General features: G+C 43.6%; 1 protein-coding gene and 1 long non-coding RNA gene across 2 annotated transcripts; one reads left to right on the top strand and one right to left on the bottom strand.

The window, feature by feature from the left end:
- The first annotated feature begins 2,678 nt into the window (after nt 1–2,678).
- Gm32427 lies at nt 2,679–13,823 on the top strand. Its single transcript, XR_383383.4, has 3 exons — nt 2,679–2,779; nt 13,028–13,134; nt 13,347–13,823. It is a non-coding gene; the product is annotated as a predicted gene, 32427 (long non-coding RNA).
- On the bottom strand, nt 3,015–3,889 carry Ear1 (eosinophil-associated, ribonuclease A family, member 1). The gene is made up of 2 exons (NM_007894.2): nt 3,827–3,889; nt 3,015–3,664 (listed from the first exon to the last, which is right to left on the bottom strand). The coding sequence occupies exon 2, from the start codon at nt 3,657–3,659 to the stop codon at nt 3,192–3,194; it is 468 nt and encodes a 155-aa protein (NP_031920.1). The 5' UTR covers nt 3,660–3,664; nt 3,827–3,889; the 3' UTR covers nt 3,015–3,191.
- Nucleotides 13,824–22,488: the final 8,665 nt, after the last annotated feature.

Genomic DNA, 22,488 nt, shown 5'->3' on the forward strand with positions numbered 1-22,488 from the left:
CAGAGAAAAGCAAAGAAGACAGTATTGCAGATAGATCTCCATGAGAGTACTGATCCTTCCAAAGACAGATGATATAAAACCTATATGTACATCACTGTGCCATGAAAAAGGGGCAACAGAAAGTGGCCATGGATCAATGTGGAAAGCACCTTTCCTCTCTAAGTCCTGCAGTTAAGAAAAATCAGGGAATACATGATTCATTCCATCCAGGGAAGGATGTCACTCTGTAAATGGTATCTTGACTGTTCTTGGGTAGAGAGTAACCTACAGTAAAGTAAGAATATCAGGGCTATGGTCTTCACAATGTTGTTGCCCTCATTCTTTACACATCTTGGAGCAATGCAGAGGAGGGGCTCCTATCCCAGTGAGGACTGGGAGGTAGAATGTACTCTTTTGTCTCCTTGGGGCAGCTTCAAATCTGTGTTAGTGTTTGTACACACCTTCTTGTACTAGATAGAATCTTTAGCAACTGGGGTTGAAACAATTACAGAGGAGTCAAATATGTGTCTGTAAAGGACACTGTCCCAAGGTTTGGTCTCTCCTGGTCATTTAAGACTCACAGATTATCCTTTATTTACACATGTGACTCTATCTATATCCACAGCTCTAGGGATAAAACATTACCCAAACTCTGCTTGGAAGCCCCAAAGCTCAGGTGGTATTGAAAGTATTAACCAAGCTCTTAAGTAGATCCTAGGAAAACTTTGCCAAGAAAATGAAAGACCCACAAAGTTAGGACTCCCCCGTGTTCTGACTCAGGAGAGTCAACACCCCAAATCACTCACCAGAAATGGCCTTGATGCAAACCGCAAGAGGATTTTTTTTTTTTATTCCAGGCAAGCTCTGGGCCCCACAGTTGCACACCACGCAGGGGTAGAGGACCGTGGACCCCGAGTAGCTGGAAAAGGAGGTATTTAAAGGAAAAAAGCACAGCCCAAGGTGGTAAGGAGGGCATTATTGGAAAATGCCAAAATCACTAGTGAAAAAAATCCCAAGGGGGAACTAAAAATCACAAGGGGAAACTCCCTGCTTCTCACGATTGTTCTCAGGATTTTAATCTAACTTTTGTGGTTGGCCAGGTCCTGGAGCAGCGTCACTGAACCTGCTAACCTACATTCTTGCTGCTAGGGCCTCTGAATGTTTCCTGGTCTTTCAAAACATCTGATAAATGGGTGAATCTGTTCTTGTTGCCCCCAGGAGTGTTAGAATAACTCCACAAACTGACACCAAATATAGTCCTTGGTTGTTCTATGCCTTTTCCTTACATGAGTCCTGGGTTAGACTCTGAGGTCAATCAGATGATTCAGTACAATACACTATGAACTTGGGCAAGTACAAAAACCCTACAAGAATATGGAAACAAAGTTGTACACACTCAGCCTAAATGGATCTGGCTTCTCCTGGTAAAATCCACAGAATAGTTGGATCCTCTGTGGAAGGGACCTTATGAGGTGGTTCTGAGAACTCTAATGACTGTCACATTTTTTATGTTAATACCTGGGGTTATAGTTTCAAGCTAAAATCAGCGGCCTCAAAGCAGAGATTCCACCTGAGGACATAGAGGAATAATCCCCCACCTATGATCTATGGAAGGCTCTCAAATTTCTCTTAATAGACCGACGAATTGGCTCAGCAAATGAAAGCACTGCTGATGTCCCGAGTTTGAGCTGCAGAGTCCATGTGGTGGAAGAGGGAACCAGGTTCTGTAAGTTCTCCTTTGATACCCACATACATGACCACCACATACATCTCTTCCACATACGTGCTATTGTATGTGAGCTCCCACCAACACAATAAATGTAAAGCATTAAAATAAAACATCAAACAATAAACAAACCTCCACCCCCATGAAATGCCATCACCCCCTGTCCAGACTAAGATCATCGCCTGTAACATAATCTTCTCAGGGAGATGATAGTGTGGGAGAGCATAAGCCACACTAGCTATACAGAGAAAAGTGCCAACACCTATCTCAGAGACAAGAACTGTCACATGGATAAACATGAGAAGGAATGTCTCTGTCTCCATTTCCTATGGAATCTGTTAGCTAAAGGAGACAGGAAGACACAGCAGCAGGATGCTGAGCCTCTGTCTTCTCAGATGGATGGGCCACCCCAGAAAGCACAGTTTGAAGATCCACTTCCTGCTTCTTGTCTGTGTAAAGGTTAGATACAAAGTAGTGGTGTTCATCATGGACATTTCACTCACTTGTGTAATCATAATTTCTCCTTCATTCCTCTGCCTCTCTGAACTGTCTTGCACTTCCTAACCCTGTGTGGCAGGTTCTCTGGTTTCACACAGTCCCAGCTTCTGCTTTCCTATTCCATGTATTCTACTCCCCTATTTTACACTTTCCTTAAGATTTCATCTTTGCTTTTCATCTAAATCCATGTATGGTTACATATAAGTACATACACACACACACACACACACACACACACACACACCCCACTTTTAAAAATCCATTGAGGTGGAGAGATATCTCAGCAGTTAAGAACTCTGACTGCTCTTGCAGAGGACCTGCTTGTTTCATTCCTAGTTCCCAAGTAGCTTACAATCATCTGTAACCCCAGGGCAGAACCTCTCATTATTCATCTCTTTCCTGTGCAGATTCCAGTTCCCTTATCTTGGAGTCTGTCCTTCTGGTTTGTGTTGAATGTTCTCACAATTGATATCTAAGGATAGCTATACAAGGAGAGGGCAAGGGATAGCCTCACAGAGAGATCCCAATTCCCTGGTCTCCTCTGCCAGCCACTTCTTTCCCACAGAGAAACTTCAGGTAAGATGCTGTGTGGGAACTTTCGGGAAAGATGCCCATCTCTTCTCAGATTCATTTGTTTCCAGGGACTGGGAAGATGTCTCAATTGGTATAAGGCCCTGCCTCAACACACACACACACACACACACACACACACACACACACACACACACATATACACACACTTCTCTGTGTGTGTCTCTTCCCCTTCCTCTCTCCACAACACTGACAGACACAAAGATACCAGAGATCTAGATTTGTATGCAAAGGTATTTATTAATTAGAAAAGATCTATTCAGCAAAATTAAAGGGAGTAAGTGACAGGTTTCACGAGGACATGTGTTATATGGAGCGCAGACAGAGGAATTGTCTCTTCACTACTATGATCTCGGCAGTAGCAGATGAGCGAAGGTGCAAAGTGCTGGCACTGGAGCTAAAATGTCCCATCCAAGTGAACTGGAACCACTGGATACATGGGACTGTCCTGTGGAGTTCTGGGGTCACAGGCAACTGTGTAGTACTCCAATGATCTTCTTGATTGGTATCTGCATTGGGTATAATTTGTTGCCCGACTGGTGATGTTACAGACAGTTATATGTACCCGAGATGAACTATTATGACAGTTTTGACTTCTCTTGTCACTGCACAAGCCACTTGGATTTCCACACACACCAACAGCATTAGCAAAACTTGTATGAAGAAAAGTATTTAAGCCCTTACATGTTCTTCTAGCCCTGTTAATACGCATCATTTCAACATTACATTGGAGGTTGGTATTATTATTGATATGCTGGATGGCAAACTTCTGGGAAGGGGTTTGACCCAGGCATGAGGCAAGCATTAGGACAAGTCCTAGCAGCAGCAGGAGACAAAGTCGGGACTCAAGCAGCTTCGGACCCATGTTTCCTGTGAGGACAGAAGAGAAGTGACTGCTCCCACCTTGCCTCAGTTTTCCCTATGTCTTCCTGAAGGCCCTTGCTGTCACTGTGGGTTCATAGTGCCACTTTTCCTGAACACTGCCCCATCACCTGCCCACCCTGTCCCAGGCATAGACAGTCAGTGTCTTACCCTGTCTGCTTTGTGGCTCCCGTGGAACTGAGGGCTGGTTGTCCTGGAAATCAGGGATAATGTGTGAGCTCCACTTGGGCCCATAGATATACAGCAGGCTCTATGGGTGGAGCTGGTGCAGAACCCACACATTGGTACATTTTCTGCTTGTGCAACCAGCCTTCTGTTTCTTCACTTGGCCAAGCCATGGTGCTGCTGGCTCCATTGTAAGGAAGAAATTCCAAGCCCTCTTGTGCAGGGCTGTTTTAATTCTGAATTGGAATTCTACACAGAAATCTCTTATTGCCTTTTGATTGGCTGTAGGCTTTGCGACTGTTTTCAGTAAGGGACAGACAAGTTTTCTATTAGCCCGACTACACACTTTTAGAAAGTCTTGGGTAGCCTGAATCATAAGAGCTATTTACCTTCTGTCTTGCATCTTTAAAATTATATGATGGTGAGGTCTGCAGAGATGGCTCAGTTGTTAGGAGTACTTTATGCTCTCCCAGAGGACCCAAGGTTGGTTTCAGCACCTGAGCTGGATGGCTTAAAATTGCCTGTAACTTCATCCCAGGACATATCATGTCTTTTAATAGCATCTGTTGGCATGTTCATACACATGTGCACAGACACACAGAAACACATTAGTAAAAATAGGCCTTAGAGATCAGTGAGATGACAGTGGTTAAGAGAACTTCCGCTCTTCCAGATTCCTCTTCTTCCAGAGGATCCCAGTTTGTCACGAAGAAGCCAGAACTTGAGATAACTCTAGGTCCAGGGGAATTGGACACCTGTTTGCCTTTTGTTAGTACCTGTACACACATGGCATATGTGAGTGCACACACATGTGAAAGTTAAAAGGTAAAGTTTAAATATTGCATATAGGAACACTGTTATAACAAAACTCTGTACTCACAGCATAGTTCATAGTATTTTTCTGATTGTTTTCTGTATAAGATTCCTTTCTACATTTCCATCCACCCTCATTTGTTCCAGAGCTACTACTGATGGCCTAGTTTTACAACATGGACCCTCAGAAAACATCTCTTTATCTAAGATGCCAGAGTTACTATAAGCCAATGCTAAAAAAAATGCAATAACTCTAACAGAATTTTGATTTCTGTTTTTCTTTGTACTGGAGTTTGAACCAGGCCTTTTGCAATATAGAGATATAAACTGCCAGTGATCTACATCCCTAGCGTCACATAGATAGAGAGTTTTGGCTTCCATAGTTTAAAAGCCTCTCTAAGTTTTTTGTTATCCAAACCTCTCTTGCACTCCCACCCACTGACACATCTCCAGACCTGTTCCCGGGTTTGTTGTGAAGTACAGCCAGAGTTATATTCCAATAGTAAGTCTTGGGTTTTTCTTTCCAATCTTGATGAATATCATAATAATATCTCAAGAAATACTTTTGCACTTGACCTATAAGCTACAGTGACTATTTTGCTTTCCCAATTGATAGATGTTTTTTATGCAGATTCCATTGATGAGAGATTGTTTCCAAAACTTGGAATTTCTCCAACCCTGAGATCCTCTTGCAATGACTGCTCTTGACCTCTGACTGACAGATGCCCAGTGTCAGTGGAGTATTTGACACAGCTCTGTCAAGTGCTCCGACTGTCTATGGAAATGACAGTGGACAACATTTGTAAAACTGTCACAGGAACCTGTTTTTAGGAACTAATCTTTTGGGGGTCTAAGGAGTGTTGAGTAGGGTGTCACTCTGTAGCCTGGGTTTGGTTTGAACTTGCTTAGAAACCCAAATTGGATTCAATTTTTTCTGTCCTTCTGCCTCAGGCTGGAAGTTCTAGGGTCCCAGGCTTGCACTTCCAGACCCAGCTTATGAGCCAGGTTGTAAGCAGCCTGTGCTGCTGTGAGTGGATGCTCAGCTTTAGGAAGTAAGACTCAGCAGCAAGAAGCTAGGATGCCGTGTGCTTGCCCTTGAAGGATTTTGTGGGACACAGTGCCCTTTCCTGTCCTCCTTTTTTCTCCCATGACTTTGAGCAGCATTGCTTTAACACATGCCTCCCATCGTGGGTGTTTCTCTACCACAGACACCCAAACAAGAAAGCCAACTGACGGGATGATATCCCTGACACTAAAATTAAATGATGTTCTGTTTCCCTTCATAGTTGTTCCCCCCCCCCACACACATGCAAACATATGCACGTGCACCCTCATTTATTCAGTGACTCAAAGCACTAGAGAGATTCTGAGATGGAAGGAATCTATGAGGTCTTTTATTACAGATCCTACATTTCACAACCGAAGATCAGAATCGGGGGTGATGTTCCAGGCTGACACGATATAGGACTGGTGACTCTCCGATTTGAGGGTCACACTGCACTCTAACAACTTCAGAATTGTGGTGGAGATCACTTGCAGAGTGTGCAGTCTCAGAAAGAGAAGAAGAGGCTGAAGCTGGGCACCTTCATGATGCTAAGAAAGGTTGGGCTGAGAGCTAGCTCAGAATGAGGTCTGTAAGACCTCCTTGTGGTCAGCAGAGGGCAGGAGCGGGCCTGTAGTCCTGTGCTGGTGTGGGGCCTGGGAAAGGAGGACCTGGCATAGAGATGGCCTCATTTTCTTCTGTAACACAGAAAACACAGATGTGGATGTTCTTCCCACTGGAACCTTTTCATCTAGAGTCTCTTTACTAGACTAAGAATGTTGTAACTTAACAACTGGAGTTGGCAGTCAATGGACTGCCCAGGCTCCTCACTCTGTTAATAGGGTTACCGGTAATGGTGTGTGTAGGGTGCTGCTTCACTCTGAAATGAGAGATCATCCCAGTGTGGTTGTCCTTCCATGTTCAGCAGCCTTCCCCTTTGATGACACTGTCCTGGGATATGGCTGCTTAGAACACACTAGAGATGAAAGCAGTTAGGATAAGTCCTGGGGACAGTCATTTAAAGGCTGCATGTTAGTCTCTAGGACACACTTGCTCTTGCCTCCTTCCCTAACCTACAAGACTTTTATTCTCATTTTTATCAATAAAACACTCTCTTCAGTTTCATGGTGTTTTGGGGGACTCAAGGGATCAGGAGCTCTGGTCCTGTTCAGTGTATGGCCCTTACCCAGCACGAGTCTGTAGGTGCCACCAACTGTCCAACTTCTGTCTGATTTGTCTTCAGCCAGGTCACTCTCTTTGAACTAGTACTATTCTTGGCATTGCCTCCCAAGTGCTGGATTACTGAATAAACTACCTCCCATCTACTCAGGGGCTGAGGACTGTTTTTGGTTTGTTTTATTTGTTGGTTTGTTTTCTGAACAACAGGTCTCACTATTTAGCCCTGGGTGGTTTGATATTTTCTGTGTAGATCAGGCTGGCCTCAGACTCAGACAGAGCCACTTGACTCTGCTTCTCAAGTGTTGGGGTAAAAGCTTGTGCCACTATGTCTGATGCCACTGAAGAAAGCATCTCGTTCAGATTCTGTTGGGCACAGCATCTGGGAAATTTAGATCCACACTGTGCAAACTTTCTGATTTCTCACAAGGCAGAAATAAAGATTATTTTATGTTGAAAACTGTAAATGTTTATTTATTTATTTATTTAATATATGTAAGTACACTGTCACCATTTTCTGACAAACCAGAAGTGAGCATCAGATTCCATTATAGGTAGTTGTGAGCCACCATGTGTTTTCTGGGAATCAAACTCAGGAACCCTGTAAGAGCAGTCAGTGCTCTTAGCCAGTGAGCTAAGAAAACAGTAAATCTTTATATTTGTAGTTAATTTAAAAACATAAAAGGCACAGTGTAGTTCAGTCAGAACACAGGTATGGGCATCAGGTCTCTGCTCCTACCTGGCGACCTTATCCTTTGCTTTGTAGTTCGTGGCCACATCATCCCCCTTTTTTTGACTGTGAACTTTCAGGAAGAACAGTATAGAGCTAGGCACAAAAACCAGTCAGCTAGTGGAAATTAGGTAAGCTTATGACAACATTGCTATGGACAAGTTTGAAGAAGCTGTCTGTCTTAGCAAACATGAACTGATCACCAGGTTTTTGGGTTAAATAAAAAGCAGATACTTCACTCAGGGTACAGGAGGGACAAACAGGCTTAGCATACTAGCACTGGTTGCCTGTTCAGGCCTGTCCCATTTTCTCTCTCCTGTCAGCTCTTCTCCTTGGAGTTGTGGTTCTTTAAGGTTTCTTTCTTTCTTTTTTTTTTTTTTTTTTTTTTTGGTCATTTTGAGACAGGGTTTCTCTGTATAGCCCTGGCAGTCCTGGACCTCACTTTGTAGACCAGGCTGGCCTTGAACTCAGAAATCTGCCTGCCTCAACCCCCTCTTGTTTTCTCAGCATGTATTTCAGGCCAGCCTGAGTCTTCTGCCTTTTTCCTCCCAAAGTGTTGGAATCATGGCAGGAGCAGTTGACCCAAATGGACTTTGAATTGGTGTACGTGAGCTCTCTTGCTGATTTGCAGTGGTATGGAGTGTTAAGAGATGGTGAGATGACACAGCTTGGAAAGCACTGAGAAGAGGGGTGGGGTAAGGAATGAGATCTCGGTGGAGTAAGGGCAGCTTGTGCCTGAAGCATTATATACTTGCATGAGCAGTCATTAAATACCTTTCTCTATTCATGAATGTTCATGTGATAATAACAAAACTATACATCATGTGTTCTCGTTCAAAGTTTATTATAAAATCATGCCTTCTTGTGCCTTGAAACTCGATCCTCCAAAAAAAAAAAAAACCAAAAAAAAACCAAAAAAACAAAAACCGTTGTCATTCTGATGTCCCCAGAACATGTTAGATAAAAGGCACTAAGCAATAAGGTGTTGTTATGAGTTAACAAGCCGCTTATCATAACTCAGATGGTGAAAGCAGAATCCGTTACTTCGCCACCCCTCTATCTCTTCTGTCTTGGTCTATCTTCAGGCAAAAGTCCCACATGCATTGGTAAGATGTTGGTTTTGTGACAATCTTTCTGAAATCAGCACACTGACACCAATGAGACCAGAAGAGAGGTGGTGTCACCTGTGGACTGAAGCTAGAATAAATCCTGGAAGGCTCTCAGGGTTGGGTTGGCTTTTATTCTCATTTTATACTCTAGGACCACAAGGTTGGGCAGATAAGCAAGCAAGAGATTACAGAAGCATCCCTGGCAGTCCAAAGGTTAAATTTAGCAGACCCTTGCCATTTCTCCAGGCCATTCTGTTTCAGGTAGCAGGTGAAGTCGTGCTTGACAAACAGGCAGTACAAACAGTATCAGTAAATCAAGTAAATAACTAAATAAACCAATAAGTCTATATCTAGTAATTGGTCTTTTCTAGCATATTCTACTCCGGTGGCAGCAGGGCCAAACCCTACTGTCTCAAGAATGAGAGGAGTGGGAAAGGTCTCCATCTTTATCCCTCAACACTCTCAAGACAATGTTTCTGAGTGTCAAGGTTCTCCCAGTGAGCTAACAGTGGATCCCAGTGGCTGTCGCTGATTACATCATGTGTGGACCAATAACCCTGGTGGTCCATCAACTCTTCTGTGGTAGCTGTGTGTCAGCTCTTCTCTTTCCACTGCTTATGTGTATGAACCCAACTTTGTATAATTCAACAGAACAATGATGTAGAACAGTACAGATAAAAATCAGATTTGGAATCAAGATGTCAGCCTCTAAAGAGATTTTGAAAATATAATCCAGCATCAATTTCTCTTATTTATCTTTTTGTTTTGAAAAGGATGTGTTTACTAGCCAGATCTGGTGACACATGTTCCTGCAGACCTGACAGAGTTGTGTTCAGACTGTTGGGCACCAAAGACAGCTCTGGGCGCTGTGGAAGACCTCGTTCTGGAGTCTGTGGTCCACACAGAGTCCAGGGGTGTCAGGTTCTCAGGCTTGGACACTGCAGATGCCACTGGATGACCCTGAAGACCTGAGACTAAAGTGGGGGTGACTGGGAGGGGGGACGCTCAGGCAGACTCTGGTCTGGGGCCTGAAGGGAAATGTCCAGGAAGAGGGAGCACTGGCTCAGTTCACATGGGGAGGAGTTGTCTGGCCAGCTTAGGTGGCTTCCTCAGTGGGCAGGTTGGTGGTGGTGGTGGCTGGGAACACAGAGAGATCTCCTGGTGGGAGGTTCTGAGCAAGCACCTCCTTACAGGAATGCCTGCTCCATTGCTCCAGCTCAGCATGTGCGTTTAGAAGAGGCAGTTCCTGGTTTTAAGGCATCTATTGTGGGAAGGCAGAGAGAGGGAGAGAGCAGGGAAGCAGAGGTCCTGGCAACTTGAACTTTATTTGACCCTTACTCAAAATGGAAATCTTAATATAAATCGATGCAGGTGTCTCTCTTATGTTGGGTTCCATCCCAGGCACAATGTATAAAAGTAAATACCATAAGGGGTTATACACAGGTGCAGGAAGTGCTGCTGAGTGGTTTGTTCGGGTTTAAGCTTATGTGGGCACCTATACAAAGCAGTTCTATTGACTTTTATCATGATTTCCAAGGGCACAGAACATAAAAGAATATTTAATCAACTTGGCATGAGAAAAATTCCTACTTACAGCAGAAACAACACATGAGAAAGTTTCCTTATAATATTAGTAACAGCACAAAATAACAGGTCAGCCAGGAAACAGTTACCTAGGCCTTAATATTTTTACTTAGGCCTTAACATTCCATCTTGGCCTTGCTATTTTAACTAGGTCTTAACAATGTGAATCCTGCTACTAAGGAATATAGAGATAAGGGTGAGGGTGGAGGGAGGTGGTGGACCAACCAGCAAAGGCCCTTGCTATTCATGTCTGGCAACCCGAATTTGATTCCTAGGACCCATGTAAAGATGGAAAAAGAGAATAGATTCCACAAAGCTGACCTCTGTTTTCCACATCCCCCTATAACACTAAACAGAAATTTAAGAGGGATTGGAGAGAGGACTCAGTGGTTAAGTGTAGTGGTAAATTGTTAGTCTGCTCTGAGCTCCCAGTGGGAGCATTCATAGCTCTGAAGTTGCTCAAGAGACCTGGATTCATGAATGAAAGACACACACATGCTGGCTGATTTTTGATATGCCTTACTAGCTCAGTGGTTGGGCACTTCCAAACCTCCCTGGGGCTAGCACACACTCCCTCTGGTATTCCTGAGTTAACACTTTCTATATCCCAACATCTCATCCTTTCTGTTGGGAATTGGTTCTAATGCTTTGTCTTAATTAGGTTCCCAAATCACACAGGAATCTGTGTGTCCAAACACTGAGGGCCCCTGACCCCTGTTGTTTTCAGAAGGTAGTGGAATAGGTCTTTGAAGTTAAGTCTTGAGGCTCCATAGCTTATCCTCATGCCTGGCTCATTGTCTGCTTTCTGAGTGTGGATGCAATGTGAGTAGCTCTTTTCCTACTAGTATGGCTTCCATGTCTGCTGTCATAACTTTGACAGATGCTGGACTGTGTCCCAGTGTCTGCCTGGAGCTGTAAGTCAAAATAACCCATTCTTATACACGTTGGTTTTGCCCTATTTTATCACAGCAGTGATAAAAGGCACTGCTAATGATCTGAATTTGAGCTGCAGAATCCATATGGCAGAAGGTGGGAACCAACTTCTGTAAGTTGTCCATTGACCTCCACATACATGACCTCACACATTGTGCTGTGGTATGTGTGCACCCACCAACACAATAAACGTAAACCATGATAATAAAGAAAAACAGCAAACAAAAACATGGATAATAATCAAAGAAAATCACAACCTCCCTTAAACCCCAAGAGCCACTGTCCAGATTGAGACCATTGCCTGTAACATCTGCTTCTCAGAGAGATGACAGTGTGGGAGAGCCTAAGCCACCCTAGCTACATAGAAGGAAGAGAGCAAAGGGAGAAATTGCCAACACCTGTCTCAGAGATTAGCATGGCCTCATGGATAAACATGAGATGGAATGTCTCTGTCTCCATTTCCTATGGAATCTGCTAGGATCACTCCAGAAAGTTCAGGTTAAAGATAAAACAGACACACAACCTCCCTTTCTAGATGTTCGACCTGACTTTCCTGTGATTCCAGCAGGTACAGTCACAGCCCTGTCTCCAGGACACACAGACCTTATCTCCTACCCCACCTCAGAATGCTGACTCTATCCGTTTTCTTCAGTTCCAGAGATGAGGTGCCCAATGTTATGACAGGCTGTGGGTCCACAAAGCTGAGTAGCTAAGGCTGGTTTCAGCTTCTGTTGCCAAAACTGTCTGGCCCTGTTGTTGGAAGACGTTTTATAGCTTGAGTTCAGAGGTCAATGTTTGCTTGTCTTTTTCACACTGAAGTTGTTTCTTTAAGGAGGTCAAGACATTCCTTCACTGGACTAAATTTCCTTTTTCATTTGTCATTAACATTCATCCTGGTCACATGCAGGCACTTGTTATATGGTAAGTGTACAGTGCCCAGTGTGGGTGTTTCTCCTTCTAACTTTTTTCTATCCAAATTCTCCTTTCTTTTCACCAAACTTTAAGTATATGGGTGTGGTTTTTTTCCCATGAAATTCTCCTCATCACAATTTGCTCCAAAATTTCCCCTAATTCACTCGCTCACCTTCTGCTTTATAAGAGCAGTTCCAACTGCCAGCATCCTCCCTCCTCCTGATTTTTCATAACAAAGGGTCATTTCACACAGAAATCCTGGGAGGTGAGCTGCAAAGAATGAGCTGGGACAAGTGAGTGGCCCCTCAGCTTTGGGTTGGGGACACTGGTGCCTGCTCTGGAGGGAAATGTTGCCAGAGACAGGTAAATTTTCCCCAAAGTGACTGAAAGAGACCTGGAAACAACTATAGTTGAAAGATAGTTCGGTCTGTTGTAACACCACCACCACCAACAGCATACACACAAAGAGAGAGTGAGAGTGCCACATTGTTTCTTCTGGCACACTGGGCAACATCTGATCCATTTAGGAAGACTTAGAACTGATAAAGTGGGAAAGGGCATCTGGTGAATGAGCCTCCTTCCTTGGAACTGAAGAAAATGGATAGTGTCAGTAGTCTGAGATGGTTTAGGAGATAAGGTCTGTGTGTCCTGGAGACAGGGCTGTGACTCCACCTGCTGGACTTGCCAGTCAGGGCAACCATCTGGAAAAGGGGACTGTGTGTCTGCTTGACCTCAACCCAGGGCTTGGATGTTTGAATCATCTCTTCTTGGAGTTGATGTAGGGGTGGAGAGGGGTGAGAGGAGAGGTGGGGAGTCTTACTCGATGGGACTGATCAAGAGGAACAATGGCTGCCATGACTTTGAAGTAGGTTGTTTGCTTCTTTCAGGCCCACTGAGATCCATCTCCTGGCTTCTCCTCTGCCCACAAGCATGCAGTCCCCTTCATCCCCCTGCCTCACACAGATTCATCAAGCCTCCCCAGAGAGTTTTTAAGGTACAGAAATGCTTCTCACACTTCCACAGAAAACATTACACACACATACATACATACATACAGAGAGAGAGAGAGAGAGAGAGAGAGAGAGAGGAAATAAAAAGAAAGTGAGAAAGAAAGCAAAGAAGGAAGAAAGAAAAGGAAGGAAGGAAAACAGGAAGGAAGGAAGCCCTAGGAAGACAACTTCTTCAAGCACACCTCTTTCCTTCCAGGAGGCTTGGCAGGACAGTTCCATCCAGGAAGCCTGATCTGGAGGACAGTGGGCAACCCCTAGTCACTGCACACCCTCCGTCTCCTGCACTCCTTCAGTTCACCATTAGCACCATGGCAGCACAGAAGAGCTTCTTGCAAATGGAATGGAAGGTGCTTGAGGCTGCAGCCACCTGAGGGGCTCAATGCTGAAGCACAGAGAGCTCAGCTTGGCTCCTTTGGGAACATGGATCCTTCTATTAAGCAATAACTTCAGTCTTGGCCATCTGTGCCCAGACCTGCTTTGGGCTTTAGTGTCCTGACACCTTTCCTTGTTTCTGTCCCCTGAGGATTTCTCTCATTTTCTAGAAAAGCCAGTCCTTTGCTGCTCTGTGGCTTACTGCTTCTGTCTGAGAAGAATCTCTAAACCTTTTCCTTCTTCCCTCCACCCTGCTAAATTATTAAGTTTGATGTCATAATACAAGGGACCAGCACTCTGCCTGAAGTTTCTGGACAAGGCAAAGCCTTTCTGTTGATCAAAAGAGTGCGCTCTGAATGGAGAGTGCACCAGGCTCTTGATTATGGTGAGTGTTTTACACAAATATATGTGAGCTGTAGTCCAGTCTAACATTAACTAGTTTCAAAAGGATCATTTGCACAAAGAAAATGAAGGAAAGGGGAAGGAGCCAGCTTCTTTAGTTCTTTAAATTCTGAGAATGCAGCTGGGCCTTTGGGTAGACAAAGGTGGGAGAGGGTATTTACCTTAAAGTCTTTTAAGCTGGGGGGAATTAAAAATTAATTCCTTGTCATTAAGGTAAGTTTAATGGTGTTTGATAAAACAGACTAAGAGTTGGTGTCTCTTATACCCACTCCCACCCACATGCCCTTCCTTCCTTTCTGTCTCCTCCTTCTTCCTGTATTTATCTCTAATCTCTCACAGAGGACTGGGAAAGCACAGCTCAGCAGGGCGCTCATTATTTCCCACCCAGAGCAAATTGGCTCTCAGGGCCTTTGTCAGAGATCTTGTAGTGACATGAGCAAGTCAATGTCCTCTCTGTGACTTCATCTTGTCTTCTTGTGCTCCCATTTAGCTAACCCTCCACTCTATGCTGTCTTTCAAAACACACTGAAGACAGGTTACTTTCTAAACATTTTTTTTTGTTATTGTTGTTGTTTTTTTAATTAAATGATGTTTTGTGTTTACTTTTTTTATTAGCGTTGGGTTTTTTGTTTGTTTGTTTTTGTTTTGTTTTTTTCTTGTTTGAGTGTCTGTCTGCTTTCTAATGTAATCTTATGTGACCCTCCATGCTGAACTACACTCTCAGCTCCCAGGTTTTCTTTTTATTAAAGCTCTTCCTCTCAGTGATGGTGTTGTACCTCAGCAGTAGGGTTCTGCCTAAGACCCTGATCTGACAAGACAAAGGAAGAGCATTGCAGAAATATCCAAGACCTTTGAAAATAGAGGAACCACTGACCTTTAGCTGAAACCTCTGTATGCAGAAACTGTTAGCCACAGCTTCCTCTTGCAAGATGACTGCTCCCCTACACAGACCTCCTGCCCAGATTGGCTACCCTCCCTCCTCTACAGCCGTGTACAATCAATGCACACTCTTTCCAGGATGCTGCTGGTACATCTGCATCAGAGCCCACTGGCACTTGAGCCCAGCTTTTCTATACAGGGGTCTGTGAACCTGATAGTTTCTTCATTACCTCTCAACCCTGGTCAGGTTTCCAGAGCCAAGTTATCCAGGTCAAAGCAGGGCATGCTGTGAGGGAGCTTCTATATTGGGTTGAGGTAAGAAGACAATGTTCATCAGAGTGACACCATCCCATGGGTTGGGGTCCTGGGCTGCACAGGAAGGAGGAAAAAAGGGAGGCCACCAGCACTCTCTGCTTCCTGGTTGTGGATGCAATGGGACTGGCTGCCTCAAGCTCCAGCCATCAGGTGTGCCCAGAGGGAATCCTCACAATATTGTATACATTAGTATAATAGTTACTCCTATGATTGGGGGTGGGGTGAGGCAGATAACACAAGTGGTTAGTATTGAGTTGGTGACCCGATCCTCTGGTCTGTCAATGTGGTCCTCAAGAGAGAGAGTGGTGACTGAGAGACTGCAAGAGAGTTGAAGAGTGAAGAAAAGACAGTCTGTCTGCTTAAGTCTCAAGTCTTCTTTATTGAAAGGCAACTATGGGTATATAAGCACAAGCTGGGGGGGAGGGGTGCAGCTGGAGACATTTATCCACAAGTCCAGGATGTATAGGAGAAAACCAAGATGTTATCAGAGTGTATTCAGGTGTGGTGGGCTTCCTGCAAAAACATCACGTTAGGAAAACAAATCTCTCATCAGGGCAGAAAAGCATCCACCTGTAAGTAAATACCCCGAGATGGCTGCAGAGATGATAGCCACTTTCTGCTAAGAGTTGGCTCCCAACCAGTTGGCAGATGAGTAACTCTATATGAAATGGACTCTGGACTTTCCCTTCTACTTTACAAATTTCCCCATTGACTTTGCTATTACATCTTGAGATACTGAGATATCAAACACCTAACTGAGAGCTGTTACCAAGTATTTCCCAGCTAATTCTGTAGAGGTTGTAGAGGGCAGGCCTGCCTGTTCTCTACCATCTTCTTTCTTGAATTTCCTGGATTTGATAGCTGGTGGTCATGGTTAAGTAAGAGAATGACTGACTTTTCTATATGAAATATGACACATGCATACACATAAAATAAAAATAAATGAACATAAAGAAGGAAATATGATGCATGGTAATAGTGTTGGGTGTGGTATATAGGAGAATATTGTGTCTGCAACATGGTTTCTGCCTCAACTGTCTCAATAAAATGAAAACTCTTAGAAGTTACAACATGCATATAAACTTGACACTTTATGCTTAAAATATATATCATGAATACATACCATGAATATATACCATGAATATATGTGTGTATGTATGTATATATGTGTGTGTGTGTGTGTGTGTGTATGAATGTATAATGAAGTCCCTACCTGTCTTAAACTCCCTGTGAAGGTGACAGAACTTTGAATTCCTGATCCTCCAGCTCCACTTCCCAAGTGTTGTACTTCTAGGCGCTGCCACCATGCCCCACCAGGACAGAGGACTTCTAAGACCCATATCCAGTTTTCACATGCTGATACAGTACAAAACTTTTAAACCAAAATCCTGAGAATGGACGCAGGACAGTCTGGTTCAAGGGAATATGTGTGATAGCATCTTGTTGCCTGTAAGGACAAACTGGGGTGATATCTGGGGGCTTTGCCTATCCAGGAGCCATAGCAAATCCATAGCAAATCAAAACAAAAGGGACGTTCAGAAGTACAGATGCTATACATTAGTTGCTGGATAAATGTTAACACTAAGTTTTGTTCAGTCATGTTTATTTGGGACAAGGTCTCACTGTGTGGACCAGTCTTGCCTGCAATTCACAGAGATCTCCTGTCCTGCCTCGTGAGTGCTGGGATTAAGAGCATGTGCCACCATCTGAGGATGACACTGGCGATTTAGACATGAAGTGAAAATGGTGTTAAACCACAGTCAGCACAGACTGTGTAGATTGTTCTGGATTAATCCAGTCTCCTGCCATGACGAAGAAAATGAGAAAAAGGAGGGAATACTTTTCACTCCAGCAAAGCAATTGACAAAATCCTTAAGTGCTTCTTCCATTGACATCACCGTGGACCTTGAACTGAAGATGTTAACTGACTGGCAGTAGTACTTGCTTAGTATGCACAGACCCCCACATTCAATCCCCAGCATCATTTGCCTGCAATCACAGTATTTGGCAAGTAGAGTCATGGAATCAAAGGTTGATGTCATCCTCTGATAGCAATTTCAAGGCCAGCCTAAGCTGTATGAGAGACCCAGTCTCAAAAAATCCAAACCAAACAGGAACTCTAGATTTTATGATGCGCTGACAGTTCCCTTCTCAGGCCTGGCTTGGATATAATCTTTCCAGATAGATCTCTACAGATAGACACTCCTTCTCTGTAGGCACATATTTTTCACAACCTACTTTAATAAGAGTTCAAGCTCCCTTCCAGCCCACCGCCCATCACAGGTAGGGAAAAGAAAGGTTAGGATACAAGGGAAGTGGATCTGTTCAGAATCAGATCTTTTGGGGGGATTCCAATCTTTGTTGTTCTCAGTGGAGTCCACTCCCAAACACCAAACATGAATCAGTAGCTGTAGTCCAGTCCATTCAACAGACACCACACATAAATCAGCAAGGTCAATTCAATCCAGAAGAAACCATGAGGCTCACCAACTGGCCAGAGTCCTAGGAAGCAGCAAGAAGCCACAGGAATCTCATGTGAAATTCTTGACTGAGTTTCTCTCTCTGAAGTCACCACAAGCGAAGCTCAGCAATACAATGTAAGGTAAACCAATACATGCATGTCGTCAGGGGAGACCAGCAAGCAGAGCAAGCAAACCAATGCTCAAGCTCCCACTGTCTGATGGGTCATATTCATATTAACTTCTGAACACCATGCATTCTTTCATGTATTTAATTTAGCAAAATATCCTTTAATCTGTGTCTGCTACAGCAAAACATTCTTTCACCTGTGTGTCCCAGTAAAACATCAAAATAACCTGAGTCTCCAAAGAAACCAGAAATTTCCACTTTGCTTCTCCCTGAGAAATTCCAGATTCTTGTTTTCTCAGACAAAGGAGTAGATGTAAACATATGGTTGCAGCAGAATCAGGGACAGCTTCATAAGGAAAGTTACTTCCAAGGGAGAGATATGCCAAAGTGAACAGCTCAAGGTACCACAGATGGAAGTCTGGCCCTTTATTGTTCAGGATTCCACGGGCCTTGCAGCTGGTGGGGAGGCATACATGCAAGGTGAAGAACGAAACTGGAGTCAGTACCATAGTTGAAGGCACCAGGTCAAAACTTTCATAGTCTGACTTTGTGGTTTATTCTTCTTATGCATATGCGTGTAGTAAAACTCTGGGAAAAGGTTTCCATGTGGCAGTTATCACACTAAAACTTAAGGCACAGCTACATAGAAACTCCCCAGCAAAGTTGCAAAGCATCTGTGTCTTTTTCAATAAGAATGAGTTCTACTGGCTGACATGCAGAACTCAGGCTGGGTCTAGAGAGGAAGAATCAGTGATAAGCATAGGGATAGATTCTATTGGTGGAGGATGCAAAGTACATGGGGCATCTTTCACAGGGATAGGTGAAGATAAAGCCCAGCGTTAGGGCGCAACAATGCTTAGGATGTTAGGAAAGGCAGGGGGTTCAGGAAGAGACTGGCCCCTAAATTAATAGCAAAGGATCACCAGGTCATTTGATCACTTTCCCTAGGGCATTTCAGGTGACCAGGCATCATTCACTTCTTTTCTTTAAAGAAAACAGGCCTGTGTAATTGACAATCCTGGTTTCTCCGGTGCTTACTCTAAGCTGTGCTTCCTACCTTTTATAGATCATTTGCATAATGTGGAGATTCTGATTCATTTGCATAGAGTAGGCTTTCAGTGCCTTTACTGTTACACATAGTTCTAAATATAACTTCATACATCTCATCTCTTGTGAAAACACAAAGCTCCACCCAAAAGGCTGAGTACTATAATGAGCTATGTGTTACCCTCAGGTACACTCTACTGTTCCCAAGAACCTGCTCTGGAATGTGCACCAGTTTTAGCTACAATGGGGAGTTTCCAGTCTTCCATTTTGCCAAATTGTTTGTTTTCCAAATACTACTGTTGAAGACTTTAGATAAGGACTTCTGGGCTTCACTCTCTTCCCTACTCTCCTGCCTCAACTGCTTCCTGAGACCTGTGGCCATAGAAATCATTCAAGGAAATTGAAGAACAATAGTCAGGTTTCTATGACTACTTTCATCCAGAGGACAGCGAAACTCTCCTCCTGTTCTGTCTATTGTTGTTGAAGAGGGTCTGGATGCCCTGTGTTCAGAACTGTCTGCAATAGTGGCATCATACTTCAGTATAAAACTGTTGTAGTTTCTAAGATATAAATCCTATCAGGAGGCAAAAACGAAACAAAACAAAACAAAACAAAACAAAACAAAACCAAGATCCAAGCAAGAGTAATCATTTCACCAACCGATGGCCCCAGACAGGGCAAAGCTCAGAAAAGCCATGATGATGGATCCCAAGAGAGCCAGTACCATATATAGCTAGCTTTTGACATGAGACTACTAACTAAATATTATTTTTAAATCACTTTGAACTTGTCATGATATATTGACCTAGAGCCAGTATGTCCCTTTGAGCATCAAGCAGATTCCCCCTTGGGCTGCATATTTAATGCCCTTGTGTTTTGAAAAGCAATCGCTACTAAAGAAACTGTCATCCTATGCCAGTTACAGCCTTGGCTGGGGAATCTGGGCTGTCTGTTGATGGGACTGGCATAGGAGGCTATTGCGGAGGAAGTGATTACTTCTGTTCTAGCAGAGCATCTGCAAGGATTCCTAGGCTATCACTATAGAGGGAACTAGGTGCATAGGCCTTTGGTCCTGTGTTTGAGAAGCTGAAAGGGAAGTCCTGGAAGCAGAAAACAGAAGTAGCATCTTTTTAAGATTAATATGCAGCTCAATAAGTCTCTTCCCAACAACAGAAAGGACATGAAACAACACCTGATTAAAAACCTATTCCTTACTGGGCTCAAACATATATATATATATATAATTAGGTATTTTCCTCATTTAAAATCAAAACAACCCTGAGATTCCACCTCACACCAGTCAGAATGGCTAAGATCAAAAATTCAGGTGACAGCAGATGCTGGCAAAGATGCGGAGAAAGAAGAGCACTCCTCCATTGTTGGTGGGATTGCAAGCTGGTACAACCACTCTGGAAATCAGTCTGATGGTTCCTCAGAAAATTTGACATAGTACTACCAGAGGATCCCGCAATACCTCTCCTGGGCATATATCCAGAAGATGTCCCAACCGGTAAGAAGGACACATGCTCCACTATGTTCATAGCAGCCTTATTTATAATAGACAGAAGCTGGAAAGAACCCAGATGCCCCTCAACAGAGGAATGGATACAGAAAACGTGGTACATTTACACAATGGAGTACTACTCAGCTATTAAAAAGAATGAATTCATGAAATTCCTAGGCAAATGGATGGGCCAGGAGGGCATCATCCTGAGTGAGGTAACACAATCACAAAGGAACTCACACAATATGTTCTCACTGATGAGTGGATGTTAGCCCAGAAACTTAGGATACCTGAGATATAAGATACAATTTGCTAAACCCATGAACCTCAAGAAGAAGGAAGACCAAATTGTGGACACTGTGTCGCTTCTTAGAATTGGGCTCAAACATTTAATCCCAGAACTCAGGAGGCAAAAAGCAGGTAGATCCTTGAGTTCAAGGCCAGTCTTAGTCAATAAAACTAAGTTCCATGCCAGAGTAGAAAGCAAACGCAAGCAAACAAACCTCTTTGTAAATTTACAGATGGCTTCAGGAGTAACATATCATCTTCCTTTGTACTTTTGGCTCAAGAGGAAAGATTTCTGAAAATGGAACCAAAGCTTAAGTGAGAGGCTCAGGACCAATAAGCAGATTGTTTGTATTACCCTCCACTTCAAAGGGACCCAGGCTTCCCTGGATGAGATTTAGAGGTGAGGAGTTATCAGGTTCCCTCAGCCCTGTAATTGGTCAGGGTACCGGGGTTTGACCTGTTCATCTACCTTCCTCTGCTGAGGGGAGTCTTCCTCAAGACAGAGTTGTTGAACACCAATAAGTTGGTAAGCATCAAAGGCTGTGTCTATGGAGTCTTTTGTGTCAGAAGAGTTTGTCCTCAGGGAAAGAGATCCACATTAGAAAATGTGTTGACTGAAACTTACAGAGGAGAAAGTGGGAAAAAGTCTTGAAGATATGGGCACAGGGGAAAAATTCCTGAATAGAACAGCAATGGCTTGTGCTGTAAGATCGAGAATTGACAAATGGGACCTCATGAAACTCCAAAGCTTCTGCAAGGCAAAAGACACCGTCAATAAGACAAAAAGACCACCAACAGATTGGGAAAGAATCTTTACCTATCCTAAATCAGATGAGGGACTAATATCCAACATATATAAAGAACACAAGAAGGTAGACTCCAGAAAATCAAATAACCCCATTAAAAAATGGGGCTCAGAACTGAACAAAGAATTCTCACCTGAGGAATACTGAATGGCAGAGAAGCACCTGAAAAAATGTTCAACATCCTTAATCATCAGGGAAATGCAAATCAAAACAACCCTGAGGTTCCACCTCACACGAGTCAGAATGGCTAAGATTAAAAATTCAGGTGACAGCAGATGCTGGCGTGGATGTGGAGAAAGAGGAACACTCCTTCATTGTTGGTGGGATTGCAGGCTTGTACAACCACTCTGGAAATCAGTCTAGCGGTTCCTCAGAAAATTGGACATAGTACTACCGGAGGATCCAGCAATACCTCTCCTGGGCATATATCCAGAAGATGCCCCAACTGGTAAGAAGGACACATGCTCTACTATGTTCATAGCAGCCTTATTTATAATAGCCAGAAGCTGGAAAGAACCCAGATGCCCCTCAACAGAGGAATGGATACAGAAAATGTGGTACATCTACACAATGGAGTACTACTCAGCTATTAAAAAGAATGAATTTATGAAATTCCTAGCCAAATGGATGGACCTGGAGGGCATCATCCTGAGTGAGATAACACATTCACAAAGGAACTCACACAATATGTACTCACTGATAAGTGGATATTAGCCCAAAACCTAGGATACCCAAGATAAAGATACAATTTGCTAAACACATGAAACTCAAGAAGAATGAAGACTGAAGTGTGGACACTATGCCCCTCCTTAGAAGTGGGAACAAAACACCCATGGAAGGAGTTACAGAGACAAAGTTTGGTGCTGAGACGAAGGGATGGACCATGTAGAGACTGCCATATCCAGGGATCCACCCCATAATAAGCTTCCAAACGCTGACACCATTGCATACACTAGCAAGATTTTATCGAAAGGACCCAGATGTAGCTGTCTCTTGTGAGACTATGCCGGGGCCTAGCAAACACAGAAGTGGATGCTCACAGTCAGCTAATGGATAGATCACAGGGCTCCCAATGGAGGAGCTAGAGAAAGTACCCAAGGAGCTAAAGGGATCTGCAACCCTATAGGTGGAACAAC

This window comes from Mus musculus, chromosome 14 (genome assembly GCF_000001635.26).
Source record: "Mus musculus strain C57BL/6J chromosome 14, GRCm38.p6 C57BL/6J".
NCBI classification, from domain to species: Eukaryota; Metazoa; Chordata; class Mammalia; order Rodentia; family Muridae; genus Mus; species Mus musculus.

Excerpts from the sequence above, each read along its gene's own strand:
- Ear1 (NM_007894.2), bottom strand. The coding sequence starts at position 3,659 with ATGGGTCCGAAGCTGCTTGAGTCCCGACTTTGTCTCCTGCTGCTGCTA.